Source organism: Echeneis naucrates, chromosome 21, assembly GCF_900963305.1.
Source record: "Echeneis naucrates chromosome 21, fEcheNa1.1, whole genome shotgun sequence".
Classification (NCBI taxonomy): domain Eukaryota; kingdom Metazoa; phylum Chordata; class Actinopteri; order Carangiformes; family Echeneidae; genus Echeneis; species Echeneis naucrates.
In genome coordinates this window covers 19,722,454-19,750,401 of record NC_042531.1, presented here as the reverse complement: position 1 = coordinate 19,750,401, position 27,948 = coordinate 19,722,454, and the positions used below count along the sequence as shown (strand labels likewise).

The window sequence follows — 27,948 nt, the reverse complement described above, 5'->3', positions numbered from 1 at the left end:
TAAACTTATCTCACAAATTAGACATCGTATTACAGAATAACTGACTCACACTTGACTATCCGTATCCTAATTTCGATTTCTAAGTCTAAATGATAAAATATCAACAGTCTCACTTTGACATATTCATTCCATTTGAAGCGTTTCGTTAATGTTAACTCAAAGTCTAATTTATATATATATATATATATATATATATATATATATCTTTTAAACTTGGTCATGCCAAGGACAAGATAGAGCGAATGGTCGGAGGTCACACAGCTGTAAGACACAGCGCTCCACCACACTCATTTCAAATAAACGTGGCCAGGCGTTTTTCAAACTTAACGCAGGTGCGCATGCGCCGAGCTGTGACGTGTCGCCCAAGTGTCAAATAGTGGGATGTGGAGACGATCGGAAAGTGGATAAACTTAGACAGTGCGGTGTTTAATGGTGGCAGGGCGCAGGCCGCTTGGACCGTTTACTAACAGGAGCCGCCGCTTCTCTTCACGTCAGCGGAGGGAAAATCCGTCTTATTCACGTTTGAAGCCGCGACATTGGCCGAGCTAACTCGGATTAGCGACAGTTGAGCTAACCAGAGTCGGTAAACTAACCCGAACAATAGCACGGTTACCGGGGGAGCTAACGTTAACATGTAACGGATGTGAAGCGTAAAAGTGTTACTCGGGACACTTAGCTTTAACCCTCGTTGACTTGGCGTTGGGAGCCGCGGCGGGAGTCGCACCGAAGGGAGAGGAAGATGTCTCGGAGGCGGCTGGACAGTCGCAGCGGACTCTCCGCGGGGCTGCTCGGTGAGATTCAGACCCCGATCAGCACGGAGCCGATGGAGAGTGTTTACGAAACCACCGGGGAGCTGGGCAGGTGAGGAAGAGTCCACTGCTGTAGCAGGACGGCAGCTGTTCCGTGTGTGTTTTATATTGTCTGGTCAGTATGATCGGTGTAAACACAGCAGAGCTTCATAAGGATGTCTGCTCCCGGCCACTTTTAATAATCCTTATAACTACGGACAATGGAAAACATCATCAGTAGATTATCCATGTCCAGTTTCACTTTGCCATGACATCCAACATTCAGCACATTATATGACTGAAGTATGATCATTCCAGGGAACTGAGTCCCTAGTTACTCACAAATGTCAAGATATTTTTTTGTATAGTTTTGAAATATATGAACTATAAAAATATCTGTATATTTCATTAAATTGGTGGTCATACAAGACAAGAACGTTAAGTGCGTAGCATTTGTATTGTTTCAGCAGTTTACAACACAAAAGAATTTGACTGAAAATGTGTGATTAAAAATGGAGCTATTCACTGGAGGGATATGGACTGAACAGAACAGTACCGTGTAACGTACTGTTGGTCAGTTTCTGTTGCTCTACAAAGGGTAAAGATGAAGGCTGAGCTGAGTGACGGAACTAGATCTCAATGTCACTACAGATGTAGATGATGTGAAAGATCAATTTTTCATAGAAACCTTTGAAAGCAGTCCAAAAATTGTGTGGTTCGGCAGACTTCTGTGTCCTTCATGTGGCAGTGACTAAAACTAAAACTCAGCTGCATCTGGATTCTGACTGATAAGCTTTAAGCGAGCCACACGGTGCCATGGACCTGTCATGGTACAGTAGACCTTTGTCATGTGTTTGGCACTGTTTATGTGTCCCATGGCAACTGCTGATGGTTGATGATCACAGTCCAAGATCTCTGAGGTGTGTTTTAAGTAATGTGTCATACTTTATTTACTGCACAACTGTGTTTTCTAAACCCAGGGAAGGAAACAAGCACATGTGCAAAGCAGACATTAGAAAGAAGAAATGGCACAGGACACTTCTCTTAATCATTTGTTTGTGTGTTAAAACAGGAAGTTCTAAGGTGGAATATTTTTAAAGAACATGATAAGGACGGTAGTGCTAAGATAAAAAAAAAATACCCATTTGTACTTTTGAGTTCATAATTGACTTGTAGTAATTCATAACTGTGGTGCAATATATTCCGAAATAAATAAACCTTGTAACAGGGACAACTCTTTTATGTTATGCTTTTTATGTCAGAGTTTTCATGCCAGTTTGAGTGTCATTTCAGCCTGTGCTGATAGGCTGTAAAGTGTTCATTTATGCTCTGGAGGATCTTTGTCCAGAGGAAATAACCATTATGATGTCATCAGGGTGATCTCATCTTAACTCATATGTATTAATTTTGCATCTTTCATACAAAAAGTAGCCTAAAGTTCACTCCAGAGCAGGAATTCAGGACAAAACAAAACACAGGACAAAAACAAATGAGAAATGTTATACAATAAAACAGTAAAGTGATGAATGACAGTCAATAATATAAGTCAATCTGATTATAGGGAGGAGTTTGGTAATTTTAAACTTAAAGAAGTGAAAGAGCTTTAAAATCATGTCTGAAGTTACAGGCAGCTGGTGCAAAGTTATGTTAGGTGATTTCTCATAAAGGAGAAAAAGACAGTTGCGTTATGGGACTCTAGGATCCAGCAATTTTGGAGGTTGGTTCATATTAGAGACATACTGAAGATGTTTCAGCTGTTTCTCATTCATTATTATTGTCTGTCTCTTAAAAGTCACCTCACATTACTGGGCAATCAGCAGATTGCTGGAGGTTGCCTTTATTTTATTTATGATCAAAATAAAGGTCAAAAATAATGACTCTGTAGCACCAGCCTGTAGGCCGTGCTACATGAGTCTGATCATTAAGCAGCATTGTTCTATTCTGGAAGAAAGGTCCTCCTGGGTCTGTAACCATCATCATTGCTCCTGGTGCTTTGGAAGCTTATTTTTAGATGAGATTGTGTTTTCTTTGTTAGTCGAGGATGTGTGTTTTAAGCATTGCGTGTATGTGATGTGCCACTATTATCACACTATAACAGCTGCATGCTGCTAATAGTTTGGTACTGGATTTTTGCCTTTGAGGTTCGTCAACAGGATAATTTATGACACTTAAATAAAACTGCCAGGGGCCACGTGTCCTCTAAGCCTTTAGAATCAAGAACAATAATCTCAGTTAGGGCTTAGCAATATCTTGAGATTTTTAGGCTATATCAATGTAATTTTAAACACAATATGACACAGGACAATATCACTTATATCAATATCGTTTATTTGGCAATAAAATGGCAATATATGGGCTGCAACCGGTTGCAACACTGTAAAGTACAATACGAGGACTGAGTCAAATTACAGAAGGCAAATTTATTTTATTGAAGGAGCATTTTAATTTGTATTTGCAGACTTTTTTTTGTTCAATTCGTTTTATACACTTTAATATTGTGCAGAGTGACTTCTGTTAATAAAGGTGCCCATGTGACATTTTGTGCAAGGCTGAAACTTATAACAGTGTTTTTAAACGTTTGCCTTGGGAAAATAATGAAATTAACAGGGATGCTATGTTATAATGCTTTGGGGAAAACCCCAATTACATCACAAAATATTGATAATATATATCAAGTATTGCAATTCAGCTAAAAAATATCAAGCAATGACTTTGAATCAATATCCATCCATCCATCTACTACCTTCTACCTTCTACTGCTTTCTGTTACCGGGTCACGGGGGTACCTGGAGCCAATCCCAGCCAACGTTCTGGGCGAGTGCGAGGTACTCCCTGGACAGGTCGCCAGTCCATCACAGGGCCAACAAACAGAGACCGTCAACCATATCCCTCCAAGAAAGGAGGGTTATGTTTGGTCTTTGATTATAAATCACATCTAGGCTTTTACTGTATATAATACAACAAAACTACAACAGAGAAATCTCATTCCACAGAGAAATGCTCCCAACCTGTATTCAGAAACTAAGCCTTAAAACCAGCTATCAGGACTGGAGGTCACTAATGTCACAACTATCTAGTCAGGGTCCTCAGCCGCACTGATAAGTTCTGCTTATCTGGATAGGATGAAATCTGATATTTTCTATGTATATTTGTCTATATGTTGATGCACATTTATAATTCTGTATTGAATCACTCAGAAAAAAGTGGCGGCCTGAGCTGTCATTACAAGAGCTCCAAAGGAAAGCCCGACAATATCAGAAAAGCCTCTGACACTGTCCAAAATATGGGTTCAGATATCAATTACACCTTGACGTTCTACTTATACTTGACTTGACTTACTCTAACTGTTGTTTTGACCCAGCCTAGTGGAAACCACCTCAGAGACCCACATCAGAGCTGCCTCAGTCCAAGAAGTGCTTTTATTGACAATAAGTAATCAGGTAAAAAAGGTGTCAGGGAAGGCACAGCCAAAATAACAAACACAAAGAACTAAGGTTTGGAATCTAACCTGAGGAAAAAAAAGGAAAAATAAAGACAGGCAGCTTACCTCCTTAACCAAAGAACAGGGGAAAAAAGTTAATGAACACAGATAGCCTCCCTCCCCTAAAGCTATCAGGTCTACTGTTATAACAAAAATAATAAGAATGAAGCTAAAACTTCAGTCATCAAAAGTGCAGCATAGCCCAGCATGGTCCAGTGTAGGGAGTTGGAAGTAGGAGGAGCCACACCCAGCTCAGGTGAACTTTCTTTTTTAAAGGGGAAACCAGCCATCCTCAGCCACTCCAACTTCTCCACCTGGTGAAGGAAATTGGCACACCCCTATAAACACAAAGCCAGGGTGGACTCGAGGCAAACAACAATATATCCAAATGGCAAGAGGTCATAACACTGTAAAGTGTAAGAGCAACAAAGAAGAATGGATTTGTGGTGCATACTGTACTATTAGCTCTTTGCACGTTTGCAATTTGGAAATATTTTGTTCTAGAAAGATCTGAGAGCTAAAAGGCAACAAGTGCAGAAGGCAAGACTAAATTTATGGGAAATGAAATCAGCACATGAGTTCAGAATATGTCTTTATTGTGGATAAAACAAATTCACAAATGCATCTTCTGCGGATATCAGCACAGTAGGAGTGTTAGTAATGCGACGTTTTATTTTTGTGAGTTTTTTTGACAAGTGTTTAAGATTCCCATTGTGTATCATTACGTTTAAATAGACCAGAGGAAATTCAATTGAATTGAATTGAATATGGTAATGACAGAATTTCTCCCAGACCACCTTGAAGTGTTCACTATAATGAATAGTAACAGATGTTGATGACCTGTGCTTTATCTTGCTGTGGCACTGCTCTTTGCTTCTCAGGGGGAAGTTTGCAGTAGTCAAGCACTGTGTGGAGAAGGCCTCAGGGAAAGTGTTTGCTGCCAAGTTCCTACGGAAAAGGAGGAGAGGTCGCGACTGTCGGGCTGAGGTCATTCACGAGATGGCTGTTCTGGAGATGGCTCGTAACAACACCCGAGTGGTCAACCTGCACGCCGCTTATGAGACAGATCATGACATCGTCTTAGTGCTGGAATAGTGAGTTCACGACAGAATCATAAATTATGTTATTTATAAGTTATAAAATTGTAAATGAAATTATGTTCAGCCACAAGCATCCTGTAAGTGTAGGGCAGAGTCGTGTTTTTCCACTCAATGTTTTCACCAGCCTCAGGAAGTTTATTACTATTACTAAAAGGCTAGCTATGTTTCATGAATATATTGAACAACCTTAGCTGAAACGTTGTTTTCTTATCTGACATATCATTCATCCTTACTCCCTTGCATTATCAAGGCAGAAACTAAATGACACATTATTTATCCAGAAGTGAATAGCCATTAATATTTTTTGTTGTTGTAGCCACTTTAACCTTTACAGTGTGAACAACTCACATTCGATCGAACAGTTTATAGAGAATTATCAAATGAAACTTGAAGAACTTGAAATGTAATAACATTAGAGACAGGATCAGTTTTTGGGCTTGTCCTGCTCCAACCCTATGACACTCCTACACACAGTGATTTACACTTCAGGAAGCAGGAACAATTTTGCTCTCTTGCTCAACAACACTTTGCTAGTACATGCAGGATAAGATCAGGGACCCTCTGGCTATAGGCGGGCCACTCAAACCAGCAGGCCACCCTTCAACTTCTGTGTTTTTGTCCAGAGTGAACCGTATCGACATGTCATCAAGTGTCAGAGATGTTTCAGCGACTGTTCCGTGAGCCTGTCTCATGCATGCGTGTGTCTGTATTTACAGTGTGCTTGTTTTGTCTTTTCCTAGTGCGGCGGGTGGGGAGATATTTGACCACTGTGTGTCTGAGGAGCTGCTGACAGAGGCACAAATCATCCGTCTGATAAGGCAGACGCTGGAGGGAGTCCATTACCTCCACCAGAGTAACCTGGTGCACTTAGACTTGAAGGTTTGTGCACACTTAGACACACAAACCAATAAACATGTAAACATACAGACCTGTGTCTTCAGCTCCACTTGTGTGTGATTCTAAGTGATTCTAAAAAAGAATTTCCTCAGGTTTGTCACCTTCCTCCTATCATGTCTCTACTTCCTACCGGTGGGGAGCGCCCCACACATGGAGAACCAATAGAACAATTATTTAAAAAATGAACATCATTTGAAACTAGAGAGTGAGACAATACAACTCATTAGGAAAATAATTACTCAGCTAAGAAATCAAGAGAGAATTGGGGACATTTTCCCATAGAGTTCAATATAACTTCTATTTATAACAGTGGAGCTGTCCCCTGATAGTCATTAAAAAGAAGTTTAAGACACTTATTATTTATTTATATAGCACCAAATCATGACAACGTTACATCAAGGCAAGACAAGACACATAGAGCTGGTCTAGACCAGGAGTGGAGGGGAGACTCATTAGAGGGATGGAAGGAGAACAAGAACAGGAGGAAAAAGATGCCATGGAAAATACAAAACATACAGTGATTGAAACCTGGTAGATCTAAATGTGCTCTAGTAACTATTATGAGTAGGGGAGAAGAAGAGGTTACAACAGGAAGTGAGTTGTAGTGTGTCACGATAACTGAAGGTAACTCCTGAGCAGGAACATGGAGCAGAGATGATTCAGCACCTATAGACTTTGTCATTCAGGAAGGTTTTCAGCCTGATCTTAAAGCTGTCAGTCCGCCCCCCGGACCGATATTGGGAGTTAGTTCCATAGAAGAAGAGCCTAATAGCTGAAAGATCTGCCTGCTGATTTATGCTTAGGGGCAAGTACAATTACTTCAGTTTTATCTGAGTTCAGAAGTAAAAGGTTGCAAGTCATCCAGGTCTTTATGTCTGTAAGACATGCCTGAAGTCTGATTAGCAGGTTAGTTTCATTCAGCTTCCTTGAGTATAAATAGTATCATCAATGAGTATCATCTGCATAACAGTGGAGATTGATGCTGTGCTTCGGGATAGTATTGCCTAAGGGAAGCATAAATGGGGTGAAAAGAATCAGTCCAAGGACAGAACCCTGTGGAACTCCATGATTAACTAAAGTGAATGAGGAAGAGTCATTATTAACACAAGCAAAGTGATATCTGTCTGATAAGGCTGATATGAACCAGTTTAGTGTGGTTCCTTTGATCCCAATTTCATGTTTCAGTCTAATAAAAATATATGATCAAATGCAGTTCCAAGATCTAACAGGACTAGTATGGAGGTCAAGCTGTCTGAAGACATGACAATGTCTTTTGTAATCTTTATCAGTGCTGTTTCTGTGCTATGATGTTCTCTAAAACCTGACTGAAACTCCTCATACAAGCAGATGTTCACATAATTAGCTTGCAACTGCTTTTTCAAGAATTTTAGAAACGAAAGTGCAGTTAGATATGGTTCTATAATTTCCAAATGCATCTGGATCAAGATTAGGTTTTTTGAGGAGAGGTTTAATAACAGCAACCTTGAAAGGCTATGGTACATAACCAAGAGATAAAATCACATTGATTGTTTTTAGCTCCTCTTCTTTTTACTTTGGGTATAACAGCGCTACTAAAATTAGGAGGTCAGGGGACATGCACAGTTTCTACAGACATTGGTTCTATTCTATTCTGGGGAGGCAACCGCTCTGACTGAGGCACAGAGAATAGTGTTAAAATGCTGCTCTGAGCTCTGCCTCCTGGTTTGGACTCTGGAATGTCACAGTTTAAATTTTTTTAGTAAGTTGAGTCAGATTCCTAGACATGAGAGTGGCCCTCTCCATGGTGGGATAGATACCGTCTCTCCTAATCTCTCCTAATTTCCCCCAGAAAGTCTTCCAGGTATCTATGTAACCCATATTGTTTCCTGGCCACCACCTCGACAGCCAGCAGTTAAATGACAAGATGCCGTGTCATCACTGGTCAGATTGAGGAGGGGTCCAGAGAAAACTACAGTGTCCGACATTGTTTTTGCAAAATTACACACCTACTCCACATTAACCTTTGCAACCTCTGACTGGTGTGGTAAGGGGTCATTATTGTCAATGTAAATTACCAGTTTACCATATTAATGTTTATCTTTTGCCAGCAATTTTAGATTAGACTGACTGTTTCCCGCTCTGGCCCCAGGGATGTGCTTAACTAAGGCCGCCGGTGTCGCTAACTTCATGTTCCTCAGAATAGGATTGCTAATAGCAATGACAATCAGATTTTCATGTCTGTTGTACATACAGGAGATGATTTCAGACAGTCTGGATCCTTTATGATTTAAAATTAAACCATTGTGTGGACATAAGAACAGACACACAAATATAAAGTGAAGGAAATGTGTGCTATGTTTGTTCTCAACCTCTGTTGTAGAGCATGTTAGTGTTGAAACAGTGTCATGTTTCTGAACTTTAAAAAGTAATCCTGTTAGAAACATGCAGGAAGGGACATAGCACTTCCTCACAATTACACTGAAAGTGTAGAAAAAGTTCAGACTTGTGTAATAAGTTTGGTTCTCATCATTAAAGCAACTTGTGCAACTTCTGCCTTCAGATAATCAGATCTGTTTTTGTTTTCCACCCCAGCCTCAGAATATTCTCCTTACCAGCCTGAGTCCTCCAGGAGACATAAAGATCGTAGACTTTGGGCTGGCTCGTAAACTGGGCGCGCCCGGAGAGCTCCGGGAGATTCTTGGCACGCCGGAGTATGTGGGTAAGATGTTCGCAAAACACGCTTAGACCTCATACAACATGTCAGAGTGAAACCTGTCTTACGGTATGAAGAGAGAAAACTTTACTTTACTATCATTAATTGCAGAACATGTTCAGATGGAGGTATTGTCTTGACATCCTGCTGTCCTGTCATGCAAGAAAAACTGGCTTTGATCCAATCACACTGACTCTCCTCTGTCCACACCTTCATGACTCGCCTTTGTTTTGAACAGAAACACGTTTGCAAAGGGTCAGCTGAAACGTGTGACTGCAGCAGTAGTGAAACAAAGAGACAAATCAACTATGTGGCATGAAAATGATTCAAGACAGCAAGTAATTGTGACCTACTGTATCCTCTACTTTCATTCAGCTCCAGAGATCCTGAACTATGAACCAATCACAACGGCCACCGACCTTTGGTGAGTCTGTCTCTTCAACAGCATTCCTGATGGCACAGTTTTACTGTGGAGTCCAGCAGGATAAGCAACACAAATTGTGACAGGTTGTTCTTAAGGCACAGAGTCAATCAACAACCAACAGAGCAGCGCAGCAACACTTAAAGGCTATTATGTTCTCTCCAGGGCAGTGCCAAAACTCTGAAAAGAGAAGCAGTTTTCTTTTATATATTTGGTTTTGTTGAATAGTCACCTCTTTGTGCTGACGTCTTCTTTGGCATTCAGCCTATTCCAGGACATGTTATGACTGCGTTCTTCTCTCACCCAGGAGCGTGGGTGTCATAGCCTACATGCTGGTGACGGGTGAGTCTCCATTTGCTGGGGACGACAAGCAGGAGACGTATCTGAACGTGTCCCAGGTCAACGTGGACTACAGCAGGGATGCCTTCTCCAGGGTGTCGGAGTTGGCTGTGGACTTCATCCGCAAGCTATTGGTCAAAACTCCAGAGTGAGTAAAGACAGGGGAGCAGTCATTTATGCCAAATGTGAACACAGAGCTTTAAAGAAAGGGAGAAGGTATGTTAGTCAACAAGCAAGCACAGCCAGCACGGAGCACAAAAAAAGACCTATTTGACTCGTAGGAACATGCTTTGGTTACTGAACTGTGTTCATCACATGTTAGTCATATCCTGGTGAGCAGGAGGAAACTGTCTGAAAGCTGATGTCCCTAACAAAATGGAAACATCAGGGATCCATCAGTTACACTGATGATTTTCTGAATGCATTATGTAGATTCAAATGCAGCAGAAATCATTGATCAATTCAGCTATTATTCAGTGGGTTTGAGAAAAAATATGAACTTTTGAAATGTTCCTGATATTCTGTTTTAATATTGTTATACTGTCACCTATATTGCAGTTTGAGCTGAGCTGAGCCACTCCTGTGTTTCACAGAAAACTGTCCTGTTTGCTCACAGCTTCAGATGGGTCAAAGCACTTTGACCTGCATCTTGTATATCAAACGCTGCATAAATAAAGGCTGTTTTTCAATCATGGGGAAATATGTCATAATTATGTATAATTGGGGATATATTATTTGCATTGGACGATGTAATTATATATTTTGGTTAATCCAGTTTCCCAGATATAGAGTTCTACTTTTCTGTGGACACTAAACTGACTGTAAGCCACATCAGTGCATTTGAATGCCTGTGTTACTTCAGAGCCTAAGTGCCATTGGATTCCTTTGTAAAACGGTGTTTTCTGCTCCGCCCTCAGGGACCGGCCCAGTGCTGCAGAGTGTATGAGTCACCCGTGGCTGTGGCAGCAGCAGCTGTGCGTGAGCCCCGACCCCTCCACCACCACCCGCACCATCCGCGAAAGGAGCTGCGGTACGAAGTGGGCAGCCCCACCTGAAGACCCTGAAGACAAGGAGAACTTCTTGGAGTCCCCACACTCTCATGCTAAAAAGTTCCGCTTCGACGAGGAAGCCTTCGCCCCCGGAGACGGTGACTTTTGAGAGTGTAACGTGTAAAAAGGGGGGACCTGAAGGCAGCGGTGCCCACCTCTCCCTTAAGCTTTTAAAGTCTTTTAAGCCTCCACAAAACCAGCTGGCTGCTGCCCAGAGCGCTTAGGTTGTGTTCATATTCCACTAATCTACAGGATCCACCACTCAGACCAAAGATAACCAGCTACATATTAAGATCTCTCACTGGTCCAGTGCTGTTAAAATGTTAATGCAGTGTGTTTAACCTGATCTATTTCATTCTGTTGGTTGTTGAAATCCTTGAGTTTTCAGGGGCTGCATATAAATCTGTGTTGTCCTCCCTGTGCTGATGAAGGCATGTGGAGTAATTCTAGAGAAATCTATGCAATACTTATAGTATATATTTCAAACCTTTTCTCCGTAGAAACCGGAAAGAAGTTTGTTGGACACAGCCTTAAGGAGGAAGTGAAATGTTGTCATCACCAGCCTCAGTCTGTGTGGTCACACTTGTGCTTCATAAGAGGTGTGATGCAGCGAGGAAGTGTGATAATGTCCTTATTTGCATGTTGAAGAGAGCAAGGTGCAGCTGGACAGGACAGCAGCATCATGGGAAAGCTCAGGTTGAGTTTTTTGCAGCTCTTTCTGGAAATGTTTCACTGTTTTTAAAATTGCTGCTGATCCAGTTCTGAGCTCCGTCTCTCTACCTGCAGCATGACAACCAGCAGATGGACACGATTACACACAACTACGTTACATTCCTTATGTGTTTGCCTTCTCGCAAAGGGTCAAACTTTCATTTTCTCATCATCTGCTGTAGGGTGAAGGTTTAAATTTAGCTCAGGGTTTTAGATAAAGCTCATTTTAATAGCCTGAACTGGTGTAGACCTCGTACAGAGCTCTAAAGCTCCACAGCTTGTATTTGGTTAATTATGATGATTATTATTATTTTTAATTTTTTTTTAAAGGGTTCATGAAATTCCTGCTTAGCCTTCCATAGTGAGATAGGAATGTAAATGTATTAATGGCTCAGAGAACTAATGAGTCATGCAGTGGCTCACATGCCACACCCGCACTTACTCAAATGATTTCCTCAGCGAGCCCAGGTTCCTCTTTGTTGGCCCACTACAGCACTTACTTCACAAGCACACGTTTTGAGCTGATAAGCAGGAGCTATTTATGAAAGTTTGTGTGTGTCCTCGAGAGGTTCATTGTGTCTTTCAGTCCCTCACCAAAGCCATTTAATCTGCTTCCAGTCTCTGCATTAAAAGCTACTCTAGTCCTCCTGGGTTCAGAGTGCCTGTTGTTTTCACCTCAGGGCATTCTACTCATTCTGCTCTTTGTATTGTTTTTTTTTTTTTAATGTTATTCTTATAGTCCTACTGTTATTATTGTTATTATTATTTATGTGCTCAACGTATACTTTGTGTTTATGCAATGTGCTTATGTTGGATGGGGTTTTATAGGGAGGCTGGTCATCTGGAATGATTTGGGCGTTATTTAAAACAAGTTGCTTCTGGTCACAGTGGGATGAATAATAAATGTTTGACTTGCAGTGAACTGTTAAAGTTGGAAGCGGGGAATCGTTTTTAAGGTGGGATTGGGAAGTGATGCAAAATAATGATGTGGATGAGTCAGATGGTCTTAGTCAGGAGGAAGATGATAAAACACTGTGCGTGTTGGTTTTGGAGGAGAAGTGAGCGATATCTTAAAATGTAGACCAGTGTGCTCACATTGTGATGTTGATTGTTGAGATATGTTGCAGTGAAAGTATTCTGAGTGAAGAGAAAGGTGGGAGCAATGGTGTCACTGTTGTGTTAGGAGATCGGAGTAGCGTGACAGAACTACTGTACAAAGTGAAATACGAGGTGCTCGCCTGTTGTTGCCAAATGAGTTGATGTCACGTCGTGTCATGTAATGTAATGCTGTTCACTCACAGGATTTGCTATCTTTGTTCAAGTAAGATTTGAACAAGGGGAAAAAAAAAAAAACCTCTATCCCTTTAAGTGCAGCGCTGGGAACTCTGATAGCTGTTAACCGCCAGTCAAACATTCCTTTTTGTTGCAAGGTGCCAAACTGAATAAGACCACATTGTGTTTGTTTGTTGTTATCAACAATGGCCTTTTTGTGGGAGATGGGCATCCTCAGCTGCGGCCGCGGTCTCATCATTATGCTGTCATCCTTTAGAAAACTGGATCACCACACTGTAGAGGCTCATCTCGCTGACGGAGCAGTTTGGCTTTAAGATGACAGGTGCATCTCTGTGTCTTTTAGTACTGTATGAGGAAATAAGCTTACTTCATCTCAAGAGTGCAAAATCTCAGTCTGGTTTCTAAAACCTCTTCAAACACACTGTCTTAAACGCTTGATCAGACTGAATTTGAGGTGCCTTAAATTTCCAGGCTGTTATACAGAAACAAGTGCAAGCGTCTTTTCCTGCTGCAGTGGAATCTCTAAGAACCAGATCTAGACCTGACGCCATGAATCTTGACAGAAGATGGACTTGCAGTGATGTCAGGTATCTCACTGTGCAGGATGACGAAATGTTTTGAATGAAGCGTCTCGTGTTTGCTGGTATTGTTTATCTGTCACTTGAACGTGACTTAAGCTGTGGTGCCTGTTCTGTTGTTTTCTATGAGCTATTGTACTGTTATTTTCAGCAGCTGATCCCTCAGTGGCCTCAGTGTATGAGTGCTCATTGTGTGAGTGGGAGGCGCCGTCCTCCTCCAGCAGTGGAGCGCCACTGATGTCATCCAACACTTGTTTCTTTTCAGTGACCACAGCAAGCCTGGAGGTCACAGCCGATTAAAGTCAAACCAGCCACAAACATAAGCAAATAAATGTTGGAGAGATGTTTGTTTATTTTGCATTTTAATTTTTCATTTTTGGATGTTATGAGAATCATGATTTGCATCTGAAATGATTTTTTTCTTTTTCTTTTTAAAGAGACAAAATCTGTATTCTGATCAACTGCAGGCTAATATGTAGGCATCGCAAAGCAAACAGGTAAAACTGATTAAACATTGTAGAAAATTTGTGATTGAGCATTTGATGTCTTTCTTTTCTCTCTCTGCACTGCTGCCACCTGCTGATCCAGACTCAGCGTTGTTAACAGGTGTCCAGGTCAGCACATGGCTATTGATAATGAGAACATATCGGTCCTGCTCACACTCACAGGTCTTCAGACCAGTGAGAGATAAACATAATGGAATGATCTGAAGTTACATTAAGCAAAATGAGCAGCAGCCGCTAGCGCAGTGCAAACATGCTATTTGAGGTCAGGGAGGAGTACACATGCTGCCAACACTGACAGATCAGCAGATGTTTGAGCTCAACAAGCTACTTCATTTTAACAATCAGCTGACACTCAAGTGTTATATACAACAATACAAAACGACATGTATATGAACACATTCTGCACTTTTTCAACATAATCATCTCGCTGGTGCCACTTCCCAACTTGTTTCACTTCAAACAAGCTTTTTTAATACAAAATCTATTTGTACATTGTTGGGGGAAAAAAAACTACAAATTAAAATCATTAAGTTGATATTTGGAGAAAAAGAATGAAGCCAAGTTATAAAACGTGAGCATATTAATTCTTAAACCTGAAACTCAGTTCCAGGTCCATGTGAGCTACCTTTGCAAATGGCTACAGCTGATTAAGATCAGGGGCACGCCATCTGCACCCACATTCATGCTTTTCTGGTAAAGGAGTGTCACTTCAGCTACATTTAGGTCCCCTGGACCCTGTCCCCAGAATCCATTCCAGTCTGGGCAAGCTCTAGACTACAGTGACAGTCGCCTCATGATAGGTTCCGACTGCCAGAGGTGACAATCTGAGCTTGTCGTCTTTGCCAACACTAGTTAATCTACAACTCTCTTTACTGTTGAACTTCAACCAACCTGCAGAGAGCAAATGCTTCATGTTTACACCAGCACACACAGGCTCAGGGCACATGAATAGTCATGTGATATACGTCCCGGGGATTATTCTGGTTTTACAATGATAACATGTTGTGAGCGTGGAGCTACAACTGTTCTAATGCAGAAGTGAGCAGGGTTGATCGTGTTTGTAATGACAGCAGCACAATATCCTCCTATGGTAGCAGGCAAAAACAAGACTGCTACCAAAACAAAAGCTTCTTTTGCTTTGGTTTAGTATATTCGCTCAGAATGCATCATCTGATAGTTAAAATCAAAAGTTATGCAGGAATGACAACTGGTTGTACATTTCTAACCAAAAACTTGGCTTCATTAGTTCAATAGGTGACCACTGAAAGTCAACCCGGACATTCACTCGTCTAAAAGTAGCTCAATACAAGTGCAGGTATCAAGAGAATGTAATAAACACTAACATTTACACTATCAACCATAAAAATTTCCTCTAGGCAGAATCAGACAACATGAAGCAGTCATGTTTGTAAATGAGAAGCTCTGCAACAAATCAAAGTCTGAGCTTAAAGTATAAAGGAGTAAAATAATGAAGCTGGAGGAAACTGGAAGATCCAAGATCCCATTTGTTCATACTTGTATATTTCTACTCAGGGTCATGGAGGAGAGGGGGATGTCTTCATCATCATTCCACCTCACATTAAGTGCATTCATCAGAAAGGAAATGCTAAGTAAACACACCAGCACCAGACACATGATCTCAAGGCTGAGTTCTTAAATTGAGTTAAGACCAGCAAATACGACACAACCTGTTCTGTAATAGATCAATTGAAAGCTTGGCAATACTCAACAATCAGCTCAGATATCTCGTGTGTGCATGTAATGGAGTGCTGACTCTTGGCCAAACTCAAAACTCCTGGATGACCCTGAAGTGGTTATCAATGGAGGGGGGCTCGTCCTCAAAGTGCAGCTTTTTACTCGGACAGGCACCAAACTCCTCCAGGGTTTTGATGAATTGCCCATGTTCGCGGCCCACCCAGGCTCGCATTGGGTCACACACCTCGTAAGGTGTCACATGGGCATGTACTGACACGCCACTGGCAGCCAGCTCTTTCAGCACCAGCTTGTCTGTCACCCAGGTTTCGCTGCCTCCTGGGTGTCCACCGTCTAGCCAGTACATGGACGAGATGCACTTAATGAAGGGGGATATCTGCGGGTCGGCACGGGCCCCTCCCAGTTCGTACACCATCTGGTTCAGCACCACGCAGCCTTTGCTGAAGCCCACCAGTGTCAGTGAAAACCCAGAGGGAATGCTATCAGCGCCTCCTTGGAGCTGGAGGGGGTTTGGTAGGTTGGCTCGCTCCATGCCATGGCTCAGCAGGGCCCTGCAACACAAACCAGCTACAGTAAAGCTCTTTTTGTATCCGAGTTACGCCATGCTACAGGTAACACACAGGTAGAATCTACAGAGTTGGTGGAGAGGCTGTACCAACTCAACAATCTGGAGCATCCACAGACATTTCCACAGAGTTTTGTGTGCACCGCTGATGATGAAATAGACATCATGCAAACTTTTGCATCCAATTCACGTAGAGAATTAAACACCAATTTTTCATGAACATTTTACTTATGAAGGAGTATCTCCGATCATTTGTAGCCATTTTTCATTTCATTCTTTTTAAACTCAAGTTCTTAAGAGCTTGGCACAAACAAGGAAATAAACAATTAAACAAAAATGTTTACAAGTGAGCCCTAGCTCACTGCAATGTTGCCCTAGCAATTCATGCAGCAACTGAGGGTGTTTGAGATCTGTCCATAGAAGTGTAAAAACAAAACTACAAATGTAAATGCAAAAAGCCAAAAACCTGAGATGGTGAAATGCTCCAGAGTCAGGTATGTATGGCAAGTGCTCTGGAGCCCCGAACATGTTGCTCTCCACAAAGTTGTGGTAGCAGCTGAACTTGTGTAGATACATGCGTGAGGCCCTGATCACCCAGATATATCGGTCAGGGAAACGGCGCCCCAAGATGAAGGCCACCTGCTCCAGACTCCAGCAGATCCACTGAACTCCTTCAGGCTGCAGTGCCATCTCCTCCTGGAAGTTCTGAACGAGCAAAACAAAGACAGTGTTGTGAGCTGTGATGCACACTTTTGCACACTGCACTAACATAGAAAATGGGGCATGTAACCATTGCCACTCTGCTTTTTGCAGATCTTTCATTCCCTAGTTTGTCTAAAATTTGCTTCCTGTACACAGCTTAACAAGATGAAGTGCTGCTAATGCAGCTAGAAAGGAAAGAGACTTGTTTTGGCCATCTTACTTGGCCAATAAAAATAAAAATTTAAAGAAGAGAAGCAAACAAACTAAATTCCTCCATGAAAACAAGCTGGTAGTCAATGAGCAAAAACAAAGCACTGCTGCTAATAACCAGGGCAAAAGTCTGAATAAAACGTCACACACACTTTAGTGTATCTTTGGCCCACTTAATTCGTTCCATCAGCAGCTTCCTCTCACTCTGCTGTCAGCGTGTGGTCCTGGACACAATCACTTCATTCACTATATGTATATGGACATATCCCTGTGACAGTGTCCTGCGCATACGAACGTCTCCTGGGAAATACCAGCACACTGTGGGAATAGTAACACTTGCGAAGAGAGATGCCTGATGAATTGCAGATGAGGACGGTGAACAGACGGGATGGATATTCATTACAAATTAGTTAAGTGTTTTTCTAAAAAAAGAAAGAAGAATTAAAAAAAAAAAAAAGACTGCTGCAGAGACCCGAACACTGCCATGTGTACCCTTTAAAGCAGTTTACTCAGAATGCAAGTCCACTAACACTCCTCTTCTTTGATAGTCAGTTCTACACTTCTTTCATTTATAGATTTAGTGTTATTTTTTATGATGAAGTCTTACAGTAAAAACAAAAGTTGTGGTCAAGGTCTCTTTTTTCTTCAGGAGGTTCTTAACTGAGTGAAAAGACCCTGAGAAGTTGCATCAATACTTCCTTATCTCATACAGAAGAGAAACAAATGATCAGAGACCATGACATTCCCCAATTCCACCTTCCAACAGCATTTAAAGTTTTCCATGCTTGGCTGAGCTCTAAACCCATTATTAGAGATTTGTGAACCAGGAGTTATTATGAGGACCAAGAATATTGAAATTCAAGTTAATATCATACTACACAAATGTTGCTTCACAAAATATTTTGAGTATTCCCTCCACTTTGCAATGAATGAAAAAGGTCACATAAACACTGTCAATATGGAGGTATTATTGAATGTTAACAATGGGATATTCTGGGTATTTTAGTCTGGTTAATTTCGGCTCATTTTCAAATGATTATGTTGAATTTTCTCAAAACACTGTGTGTGTCATTCATCAATCTGATCCAGCTCAACCCTGAGGGTGGCACAAACGCGCAAACATGAATAATCTGCAGTGCTGTGACTGCTCTCCCTTGTTGGTCATTTTTTGCAGCGCACACACTGCTTGAAACACTTTCACTTGGCCGTGAAAGGTGGTGCTACAGTTGGTGGCTTTATTACTGAGCTCAGTCTCATTCACTGATCAAGTTCAATATAAATTCACCTAATATCAATATAATTAAGAGCAGCCATGTGCAAGTCTATCGACACTCATTTAAGTCAATTGTGTCATGTCTTAGAGAAAGTTACAGAGAACAGTTCACAGTAGCTTGTGCGGAAAAATCTCAGTTTCCCCAAACATGCAATGACAGAATATGTCTCCCTGAGGTTTCTTTCATGAGCTGATGTAAAAAGAAAAAAGGATTTGTCTTACTTATAAACCTTTATAATACCCACAAGATGTAAAATCTGAGAAAGCTCTTCACCTCTGCAAATGGCCTGTCTATTACATTGAATAAAAAAATAAGGATATTAAATAAAAATATTACTTTTTACTAATAATAAAGTGAGGTTGATGATTGCACCTGAAAGACATACAGTGTGACAAATGGCATTGCCCCTAAAATGCCTTTATAACAAATACATACCACTTTAATGTTGATATAGACTTTCTGTAAGTCTGTCTTTGTAAATCTGGCCACCTCATAATTGACTTGAGATTTGATGATGTACGCATTTCTACAATCTCATACTTAAAGGGAGCCACTGTCCCACAGGTTGATTAGAACTGCAGAAACTCATCTCTACCAATATCCTACGTGCTTTTCAAGGATTTAACTCAGAGGTACTATTTACCGTGATTACTTATAGTGATTGGAACGGAGAGGTGATTCTCTGCTCTTTCTGTAGACCCAGTGGATAAAGTAACATCCCTCCCATCCTCCATCCCACTCACTTGAATGTCACCGTGGAAAAACACAACGTGTCTGTTGTTGCGCTTGTCCTTTGGCTCCGTGGCATTCTTGTTGTTTGTGTCGGGCCGCAACAGCAGCAGGTCGTTCAGTCGCCTCGGGACGTGGCCGGGCACCGCGACCAGCTTCTCCAGCCTCTGCCGCGGGCTCCCGGTGCATGCATCCCGGCTGGCCGCTGCGTGCAGACCCCGGCGCTCAGAGGATGTCGCTGCAGCTACAGAGGTCATCGTTTTAGCCAACAATAACAGAGCGAAACCCAGTTCAGCTGCTCGGGCGGGTAGCATTGACTCTAAAATAAGGAAATGAGTTGGCGTTTTTATTCCTTTGCGCAGTTACTCCATGCTGCTGCTGATGTTAGCTAACCGCTACTCACGATAGCTGCGTTTGCTAGCAACAAGGCATCACATTATCGACAGTGAGCATCGAAACCAGGCCGGGGAATCTTATTATCTGGCTTTAAGCAGACTACTTACAGTTGCAGTCCATCTTCTAACCTTTGTCAGTTTTGCATTGTAGCAGTTTTAAACAACAAGCGTCCACCTCTAATTCAATTCTGACAGTTTGTGGTCTTTTGTCCACAAAGGGGCGCTGTTTTCCCCAAACACACCTGCCGACCGGACCTGAGAAAGAGCTAGCCGACACGACTGCGCATGTGTATGTGTGTGTTTTTTTTTTTTTTTGTTTTTTTTTTTTTTTTAAGCTACTGAGTGTCGAGAGTGGTAGAGATAATACACTGATATGTACTTCCGTTTCCGACTAGTAAAACTTCCGCTCATGTTAAGGACAACAAATACACAATACACAGGAAATTAAAATAAATTATCTAACTAAATAAAGAACTACATTCATGAATAAAAGCGCTATATAAGTAACATGTACATTACAAACATGCATATAATACCAAAGTACATTCAGGAAGCTCTATATTTACATAGTTCTCATATTTGCAAACAACTAAAAGTATTTTATCATATTATAACATTATACCATCATAATACCACTTCTGAAAAAAAAACAAGGATCAATACTAATTACGTATGAAGGAAAATTTCAATAACTGGCAAAAAAAAAAGGCTGAAAACAACGCGCAGGTGACAGCCGTTGCCAAGGAGGTCAAAAACGGAGGTGCACCATTTTGCTAAAGCCTCGGAGCGAAACATGCTAGAATCCAGTGCAAACTTGCTGCGTTGGTGTTAGCACAGGTAAATCGCCACTAGAGAGTGCAAAGTACTTGACAGCTCAACACTCCGCAGGCATGCCACTGTTCCCGGACTAACAGTGAACCTGCAGCTGGTTGGACCTTGAACATGTGCTGCTGCAGTCCGAGCACTGATAAGGAGTGCCAGCACGGTGAAAGTTAGGCCGGCGGACACACCGACTCCTTCATTCACTATTAAACAGTTGGATTAGATTCAGACTAGACAGAAAGAGAAAATATCTTCATCTGCTCTAAGGTAAAATGTCTAACACCTTGAAGTCACTGTCACGACTTCTGGAAACTTTAGACGCGTCTCTGTTATCTCAGTAAACTTTTCAGACGGTGATAGCAACGAATTTTACGTTTTCTCTTGTTTTGTTTACATAAAATGGAAGCATTTATTTACTTGTTCTGTGGTAGAGGCCAGCTACACAAACTGTCTGTAGATGGCACCATCGTTGAAGGAATTCATCCATTCATCCATGAGCAGAAGTAATGCACTTTGTGGCAAAATTAGAGGAGCGTGTGGATTTACAACTGAAAGAAAATGAAAATCACGTAATTAAATCCGTTTATGTGAGACTGTGACTGCAGTGGCACTACTAGGTAGTCATCAAGTAAACAAAGCTGCATAAATGTTTTAGTTTAACAGCATCAAGAATCCAGTTTGTCAGCAGCCGCCACCAAAAGCTACTGATCATACCAGACCCAGTCACACAGTCACTAACTATAGATTTAGTGTATAACTGTTAAATTCAAGGAATTACAGAATCTAATTTGTCTTGTATTTGATTTAACAAATTCATGATCTGCATTCCCTCCAGATACAGTCACAGTAACATGGCCTGCATTTCCTTTGGCAAACGACTGGTGGCTTGTCTCCTCAACATTTCTGAGGCTCGCAGGAAAGACCTTGTGGAGACTGTGGCCAGGGCGGCTATATATAACACTGAAGGCAGGTGTAATGTTAGTCTCTGTCCCAACATTGCAGAGTAATGACATATTTTTAGGCTTGACACTTACTCACAGTTGAATGAAATGTCCAGCATTTGCTCTCTGTGAATGCTAAGACAGTTGAAATTTGATCGCACCATTATTCTCAGCGCAATATAGCATTGTGTCGAACAGCTTGCTCTCCACTCGTCCTCCATGGTGGAATCAGATGTCATTCTGGAGACTTAGTGAGAAAACGCAATAGCAATTAATTCAAGCTTAACTGCTAAATCATAGATCATATAAATTTGTAAATTGTCACACCTCAGGTGTCAGACGAGAGGGGACCACAGTGTTGAACATCTTTAATGATCATGACTACAACCGCTCTGTCATCACCATTGTGGCCAGCATCGACATTATCAGTAAGTATTTAATCTTTGTGTATTTTGCTGAAGCTTCATTGGGATGCAACTTTTCTTCGTTAATTAATTTTGCTACGTCTCAGCTGCTTGTTGTAGTACTGTAGTGACAGTATGGATTCAATCTCTGTCCCTTGCTCTCCAAGCCCCTTAGAGGACAAAATACTTTAATTAGTGTTTTCAGGGAATTAAACACAAAAAACATTCATAATATAAATGTATCTTATTGTTTCAATTCTAAAATATGACTTTCATACCTGTCGAGGTTCACAGTTGTGTTTGCCACACTCTTCTTAATCAAATATAACAAAAGTGTAACTTTAAAAATAAGTAAAATCAGGTAAAAGGCCTTCCTATGTCCCACACACCACATTAAGACTTCACTCTGACAGGATGTTTGATGTTTAGTATTATTTGATATATTTCAGGAGAGGCAATCCTTTCAGCGTGTGAGAGGGCCTGCAAACTTATTGACATGTGCGATCACACAGGGGTCCACCCATGTATGGGTGCCGTTGACCTCATACCCATCTATCCCTTGGGTGAAGAAGTGCGAGTAGAGGACTGTGCTAAAGAAGCTTTGGGTGAGTTTCCATTTGTGCATGTGGGTGTATGTGCACATAGAAATATGCCCTTGACTTGAACATACAGGTGCACCACCCCTAATGTAGATTATAATGTGAAACGTTTGTTTTTCATAATGTAATTCTTAAAGTTAAACCATCATAGCTGCTGAATTCATGATACATAGAGGGAAATTCTGTTGTACATATACATTTTTTAATTACATGTATTAATCTCTCTGCAGGTGCACCTATGGAAACATTACAACATTTACTTTCTCTAAATACTCAAGTTTGATCATCTTCTCGATAATGACTGTTGAAGTTTAGAAGATAGAAGATAGATAGAAGATAGAAAGATACTTTATTTATCCCAGACTGGGAAATTGCAGTGTAACAGCATCATTACACATAGGGAATAAAATGTATAACATGAATACATCTGGGTGTTCAGTCAGTAGTTTGGCAGCGGTGGAGCTGATGACTTCACAGGCTACCGCTGTAGTTTCAATCCAGTTGAAACTCCAAAATCTCAATTTATTCTTAATATAGTAATTATTTCCAATAATGAGTGTGGTGTGGCATGTGGTAGGTTCAGCTTGTGGCTCTGCTGAGGCCCTATTAAAGGTCATTAAACCATTTTTATCACTTATTAGCCATGTGTAATTAATAATAAGCAGAAACCCAGCATGTGATGTGCATGCCTGAAGTGTGCACTCAGAATGCTAATGTATGGTGGGATTGCAGAGTAATTACTGGAAAAACACTATATTTATGAATGCATGCATGTAGTAAGTACTTCATGTGTCCATATTTCTCCTCCTGTCTGAATTATATCCCCTCAGGTGTGTTTAGTCTATCACAGTCTTGTGGCTCATTTGTTTCTGGAAGTGCACGTGATTACATGCACTCTATTTGCTGATGATCTAACATGTCTGTGTTCTTGCCCAGCTGTGGCTGAGGGACTTACAGAGAGGGTGCAGGGCACCAGTGCCTTCCTGTTCGGCTGGGCAGACACCCCCCTTCAGCGAGGGCTGGCACAGAGGAGGAAGGAGATGGGCTGGTTCAGGAAAACTGCAGACTTGCAGGCAATTAGGCCTGACCTGGGACCAGCACCTCAGAGACGATTTGGCCTCACAGGTGAGCCAGAGCTTGCAGGAAAAGCTGGAATTTATATCACAGACATTTGAGTCTTGTGCCTTTATCAAGACTATACAATGCCGGTGAAGTTATTGCTGTATTTACAGAACTGTTGGCTGTCACAGTCTGAACACAGATTGGGTGTCCTCTCTACTTTCACCTTTTTAAAGCCAAAACACACCCAGACAAGGATATTTGACTATGTTAGAGTGCTAACACCTAAAATTAGCTTTGGCTGAAATTTTGTCCTCTGATTTCTCACAATGTAGCCACATTAGCGCACAAACTTTTCTGCACTCCTGTGCTTAGACAATGGGTGATCGCTCCAAAATAAAAGCATATTTCCTGCAGCTGTTCAAAGTAAATGTAGGCAATGCATTACAGCATTTACCATAATAGAAGGCAAAGAGACCATTTGAGGCAAAGTGGGAACAGCATGAAATGTAAATTCGAGTTCGTCACCAACCTCTGACCTGTATATGTCCTGCAGGTGTTGGGGCCAGTCCATATGTCATGAACTGCAATGTCACTATCAACACCCAGGATATCACGGTGGGACACAGCATCGCCGCAGCCATTAGAGAGTCAACCCCCGGAGGCCTACCAGGGGTGCAGGTGCTGGCATTGCCACATGAAGGTGCTGTCGAAATTGCCTGTAATGTGGAAAGTGTGAAGGGAAGCCCACCTAGCCACATGGACACAGGCGAACCCTGGCCGTCCTTCAGCATTGACGGACAGCCATATTGTCATGCTCCAGCTTCTCTCATCACGGCGAGGGTGGCGGAGCTCGCAGGGAGGCAGGGGATCAGCACAGAGAGCACAGCATTGGTGGGCTTCACTCCCCATGAGTGCAGGGGTTTGGCAGTGTTAGCACTGTCTGAAGGGATCGCTGAGTTCTGGAAAGAGCAGCGCAGGATCCGAATGTGAAAATGTGCTGTCCCTCAAACCAGTAAAACCTTGAACACTCTATCTGATCTTACTTTATCATCATGACAACTGAGCTTTTGCCAAAGCCAGTAATCCTGTTTGCTGAATCTGTTAGGCTCCAGTGTTGCTAGCTGATTTTTTTTTTTTTTTCTCCTGTAGTTGTCTAGCATTAGTTCAGTAACTTACAACAGATCTGACTGAGTTGATTAAAAACTGTATCTAGCCCTATGTTTCCAACTGAGTTGATTTTATGATACATTACATACTATACTAAGCTAAAGCTGCTAACCCCACGCGTAGCTAGAATGGTGTATCACTAGTTACACTTAGTGCTATATAAATATATATTTATGTAGACACATTTTGTCCGTTCCTGTTTTCAGTTTATATTTTTTTTAATCTGCCACAAACACCTATATTGTGCAACAGTATGTGTTGGGTTGTACTGTAGAATACTTAATAAATGTATGTAAGATGATGGCCCACCAAATGGGCAATAAACACTTGTCTATGTTTTCCAACAATTTTCTTCCTGAACTGCCTTGAACAGCATGCGAAATTGCAGGAAATAAGCTGAAATAATTGTGTTTGACAGAGCTGCCACTGCCAAAACATCCACAGTTTTGGGTTGATCCACTGCCAAACCTTTAACTTTTGGTGAAACATTGCAGCAATACATTAGAGCTGAGAAAAACTCTCTTGTGATCGGTCTGCTTTGTGTTTTAAAATGTGTTTGTGGCTTTTGGTTCAGGAAAGGAGAAAAAAAAAATCATCAACCCCAGAACTCTTACTGTGCTCACAGCCACCTTAAAGTATGAGTGAAATGCTCCTTGTTTACAGCATTGTGAATGCACTAATTAATTTTTACCTGTGATCTTTTAACACATTTCACCTAATTTATTCAAAGATTAATTTGGTTTAACACAAAATTAGATAATGTATAAATTAAATTAATTAAAATGAATTATGTACTTTTTGATGAGCATGTGTTGTTCTTAATGTTTTTACTACAAAATATCTCAGTTTATCAATTAATTAATTAATTGAGAATGATGAAGTTAAATTAATGGAAATGTTGTGACATCATCTGTCACAGGCCAGTCTGATGAGTAATTTCCTGATATCTAATATTCAAGGGAAAAAGATTTTGGTTCTTATTTCTGAATTTCTCTCCCCTCCCTAGACTGAGATCATAAATCTAAATACATCATCCTCCAGAGTGGATTTTGAAGATTTTTCTTCATGTGTCATTTCCTGTTTTTTAGCGAGTTGGATACTTGTGTTTACTGATGAATCTCTGCTGATGAGCCTTTTCCCATCATTTCCCACCATCAATCTGACCGTGCATGACTCTGTGGGAGAGAGACCATATGTGAGTGTGAAACAGCTATTTTTATCTCAAGTCAGTGAAAGAGTCATCCAGCAATTTGGCAGCGATTCGACGGGACATGTTACAGGAGAAACTTACCAACATGTACAACCCAGTTTGAGAATTTATCATTTTTATGGCTGTTTACCATCAACATACTAAAACCAACATTTGATTTGATACTTAGTGTGAATACTTGATTCACTGGAGTAAGTATTTAATAACATGAAGGGGAATTGGACCAGAGGACAGGTCAGGAATTAACTGGGACAAGATGATTCCAGTCATTGCTTATAAAAAGCCAGTATAATCAATGAATAGCACCACATTTGTGGAGTAAGGAGATTTGGATACTGGTCATTATGTTAAAATAACTTTGAATTAGTTGATGTAGCATAAAGGAATGGTCAAAGTAAAAAAAAAAAAAAAAAAAGCACCATATTCAACATATTACTTTATTTTAAAACATATTCAAGGAAAATAAGTAATTTCATGGCAGGAGTACAAATATGCTGAGGTTTGCACACAAGCTGTGGTCTTAATTACAAAGTCACTGACATTGGTATGCCTTAGCACCAAGGTCTCGATTCACTGTGATTTCATTATGTTGTGTAATTTTTTGTTTCCCTGCATTTGAAGTTATGCAATTTCGGGCTTTTGGGGGGGGGGCACGGTGTAATTTTCACCAATGTGTGCACACTTTAGATAAGCTCTCTTACTATGTGAACATCCACCTCTTTGAGTGCCATCCAGCTGAGGCTCTTAGTCACACAAACAACGCGGCAAGCTCCAGTGGAGCTTCAATTCACATGTACATATATGACTCTCTCCCTTTGTCGCACACGTATATACACAAATACACACCGTGTCCTTACGATCTCCTCTCTATGTCTTCCTCTGTTGTCTGTTTCTAGACACACATGCACATGCATTTACACTATGGATGGTACACACACACATACAATCAGCCTGCCAGGCTTGGGAGCATCAAGGCCTAATCTAGGTCACAGCATAAGCCCAGAGGTATCCTGGTCTCCATACACACACAGGGTTTTACATTAAAAGATCTCACATCTTAGCATGTGAAATCCATTCTGACTCAAATAATTTTCCCTCAGTGAAACATTTCTTTTTTTGTTTTGTTTTGTTTTGATACTAGACTAGTTAATATCCCAGCAGAAAGTCAGCTATAAATAAATCTAGTGAGTTTCGTATCTCCCAAAGAAGCTCCAGATAACCTTATTAGTTATTTGACTGTAGTCTAATGGCTCTTATTTTGCCACAGTGCCATTGTTTCCTTCACTAAGCTCACTTTGAAATCCTTACACTGTGCATCACTGACTCAACATCCATTTAAGAGACACTTCTTCCTCTGAAGCCTAATCTAGATCTATTTTTATGTGTGTGTGCGTAATCTGCTTGAAATAAAGACGTCTCTTTCTGCATGCTGCAGCTGCAGTAGATGTGCATCGTTGCAGCACAAACAGCATAGGATGCCTTTGATATGACTTCGCCTGACAGCGTATCATCTGCGATGCGACCGTTTGTCACAGCACAGAAATAGAGGATCTTATTTCTTTACATCAGGCTCCAGCCTTCTATAAATATTCCAAAACTCTCTGTTCTTTCTCTCCCTCCCTCCCTCCCCTTCTTTCTGTCTTTCTTTCTGCTTTCCCTGCTCTCCCTCCCCCATCTCATTTCACTCCTACCTATCACTTCTTCCCTTGCCCCTCTGCTCCTGTAGTATAATGTAGAGAAATGTTTCTATTTCTGTTTAGGAAGAGGCAGCAGGGTTAAGTGGGAACAGCAACGCTGCACATCATTTCTTGAGCCTGTAGGGTTTGTTGCCCCGCAACCCCTTCAGTCCCCACGGTACTGTTTAGTGAGAAGAGAGTCATTTTATCATAGCAAATACCGAAATCAACTGTTCCTTCCCTTCCCTTCATTACTGCACTACTCTCTACCAACGTGACTGTTCATTAATGTCAGTAATTTCATCGACAGTGTTTTTTCAAACGTTGCAGATGAAAATAAGAACATTGACAAAAAAGCCCAGCAGATTTGATCTTAATCAATTGCCAGTTAGGCTGCACGGTGTCATCCTCCCTAACCTATCAGTGTGGGAAGTTAACGTGCCACCTATGAAGTCAGCAGTCCCCAACCCCCACCCTGAACACATGTTCAACATCCTCTGGGCACTGGCTGAGAAGAGCACTGAGACACAGCTGAGTTTTAGAGAGAGAGAGAGAGAGAGAGAGAGCGAGCACTGAAGTGGAAATACGGGTGAGCGTCATAGAGCGACAGAAATAGAGCGATAA

General features: G+C 41.2%; 2 protein-coding genes across 5 annotated transcripts; both read left to right on the top strand.

The window, feature by feature from the left end:
* The first annotated feature begins 362 nt into the window (after positions 1-362).
* On the top strand, positions 363-13,880 carry stk17b (serine/threonine kinase 17b (apoptosis-inducing)). Its single transcript, XM_029530015.1, has 7 exons — positions 363-861; positions 5,151-5,363; positions 6,110-6,248; positions 8,838-8,964; positions 9,334-9,382; positions 9,687-9,866; positions 10,636-13,880. Exons 1-7 carry the CDS (start codon positions 740-742, stop codon positions 10,874-10,876), a joined length of 1,071 nt encoding a protein of 356 aa, XP_029385875.1. The 5' UTR covers positions 363-739; the 3' UTR covers positions 10,877-13,880.
* A 5,312-nt stretch (positions 13,881-19,192) lies between these two features.
* ftcdnl1 (formiminotransferase cyclodeaminase N-terminal like 1) lies at positions 19,193-25,050 on the top strand. Of its 4 annotated transcripts, none has more exons than XM_029530012.1 (7): positions 19,214-19,300; positions 19,662-19,736; positions 21,101-21,231; positions 21,539-21,634; positions 22,060-22,215; positions 23,146-23,334; positions 23,825-25,050. In XM_029530012.1, exons 2-7 carry the CDS (start codon positions 19,729-19,731, stop codon positions 24,259-24,261), a joined length of 1,017 nt encoding a protein of 338 aa, XP_029385872.1. In that variant the 5' UTR covers positions 19,214-19,300; positions 19,662-19,728; the 3' UTR covers positions 24,262-25,050. The 4 variants fall into 4 exon arrangements, with proteins under 4 accessions (XP_029385871.1, XP_029385872.1, XP_029385874.1 ...); XM_029530014.1 differs by having other exon boundaries at positions 19,220-19,300; positions 19,662-19,732; XM_029530011.1 differs by lacking the exon at positions 19,662-19,736 and having other exon boundaries at positions 19,193-19,300.
* The last annotated feature ends 2,898 nt before the right edge of the window (positions 25,051-27,948 follow it).

Bases quoted from the DNA above. Each gene is read 5' to 3' on its own strand.
- stk17b (XM_029530015.1), top strand. From the start codon at position 740: ATGTCTCGGAGGCGGCTGGACAGTCGCAGCGGACTCTCCGCGGGGCTG. The intron at 862-5,150 runs GTGAGGAAGAGT...TTTGCTTCTCAG, and splicing joins ACCACCGGGGAGCTGGGCAG to GGGGAAGTTTGCAGTAGTCA. The intron at 6,249-8,837 runs GTTTGTGCACAC...TTTCCACCCCAG, and splicing joins TGGTGCACTTAGACTTGAAG to CCTCAGAATATTCTCCTTAC.
- ftcdnl1 (XM_029530011.1), top strand. From the start codon at position 19,236: ATGCATCCCGGCTGGCCGCTGCGTGCAGACCCCGGCGCTCAGAGGATG. The intron at 19,301-21,100 runs GTCATCGTTTTA...CATTCCCTCCAG, and splicing joins ATGTCGCTGCAGCTACAGAG to ATACAGTCACAGTAACATGG. The intron at 21,232-21,538 runs GCAGGTGTAATG...GTCACACCTCAG, and splicing joins GGCTATATATAACACTGAAG to GTGTCAGACGAGAGGGGACC.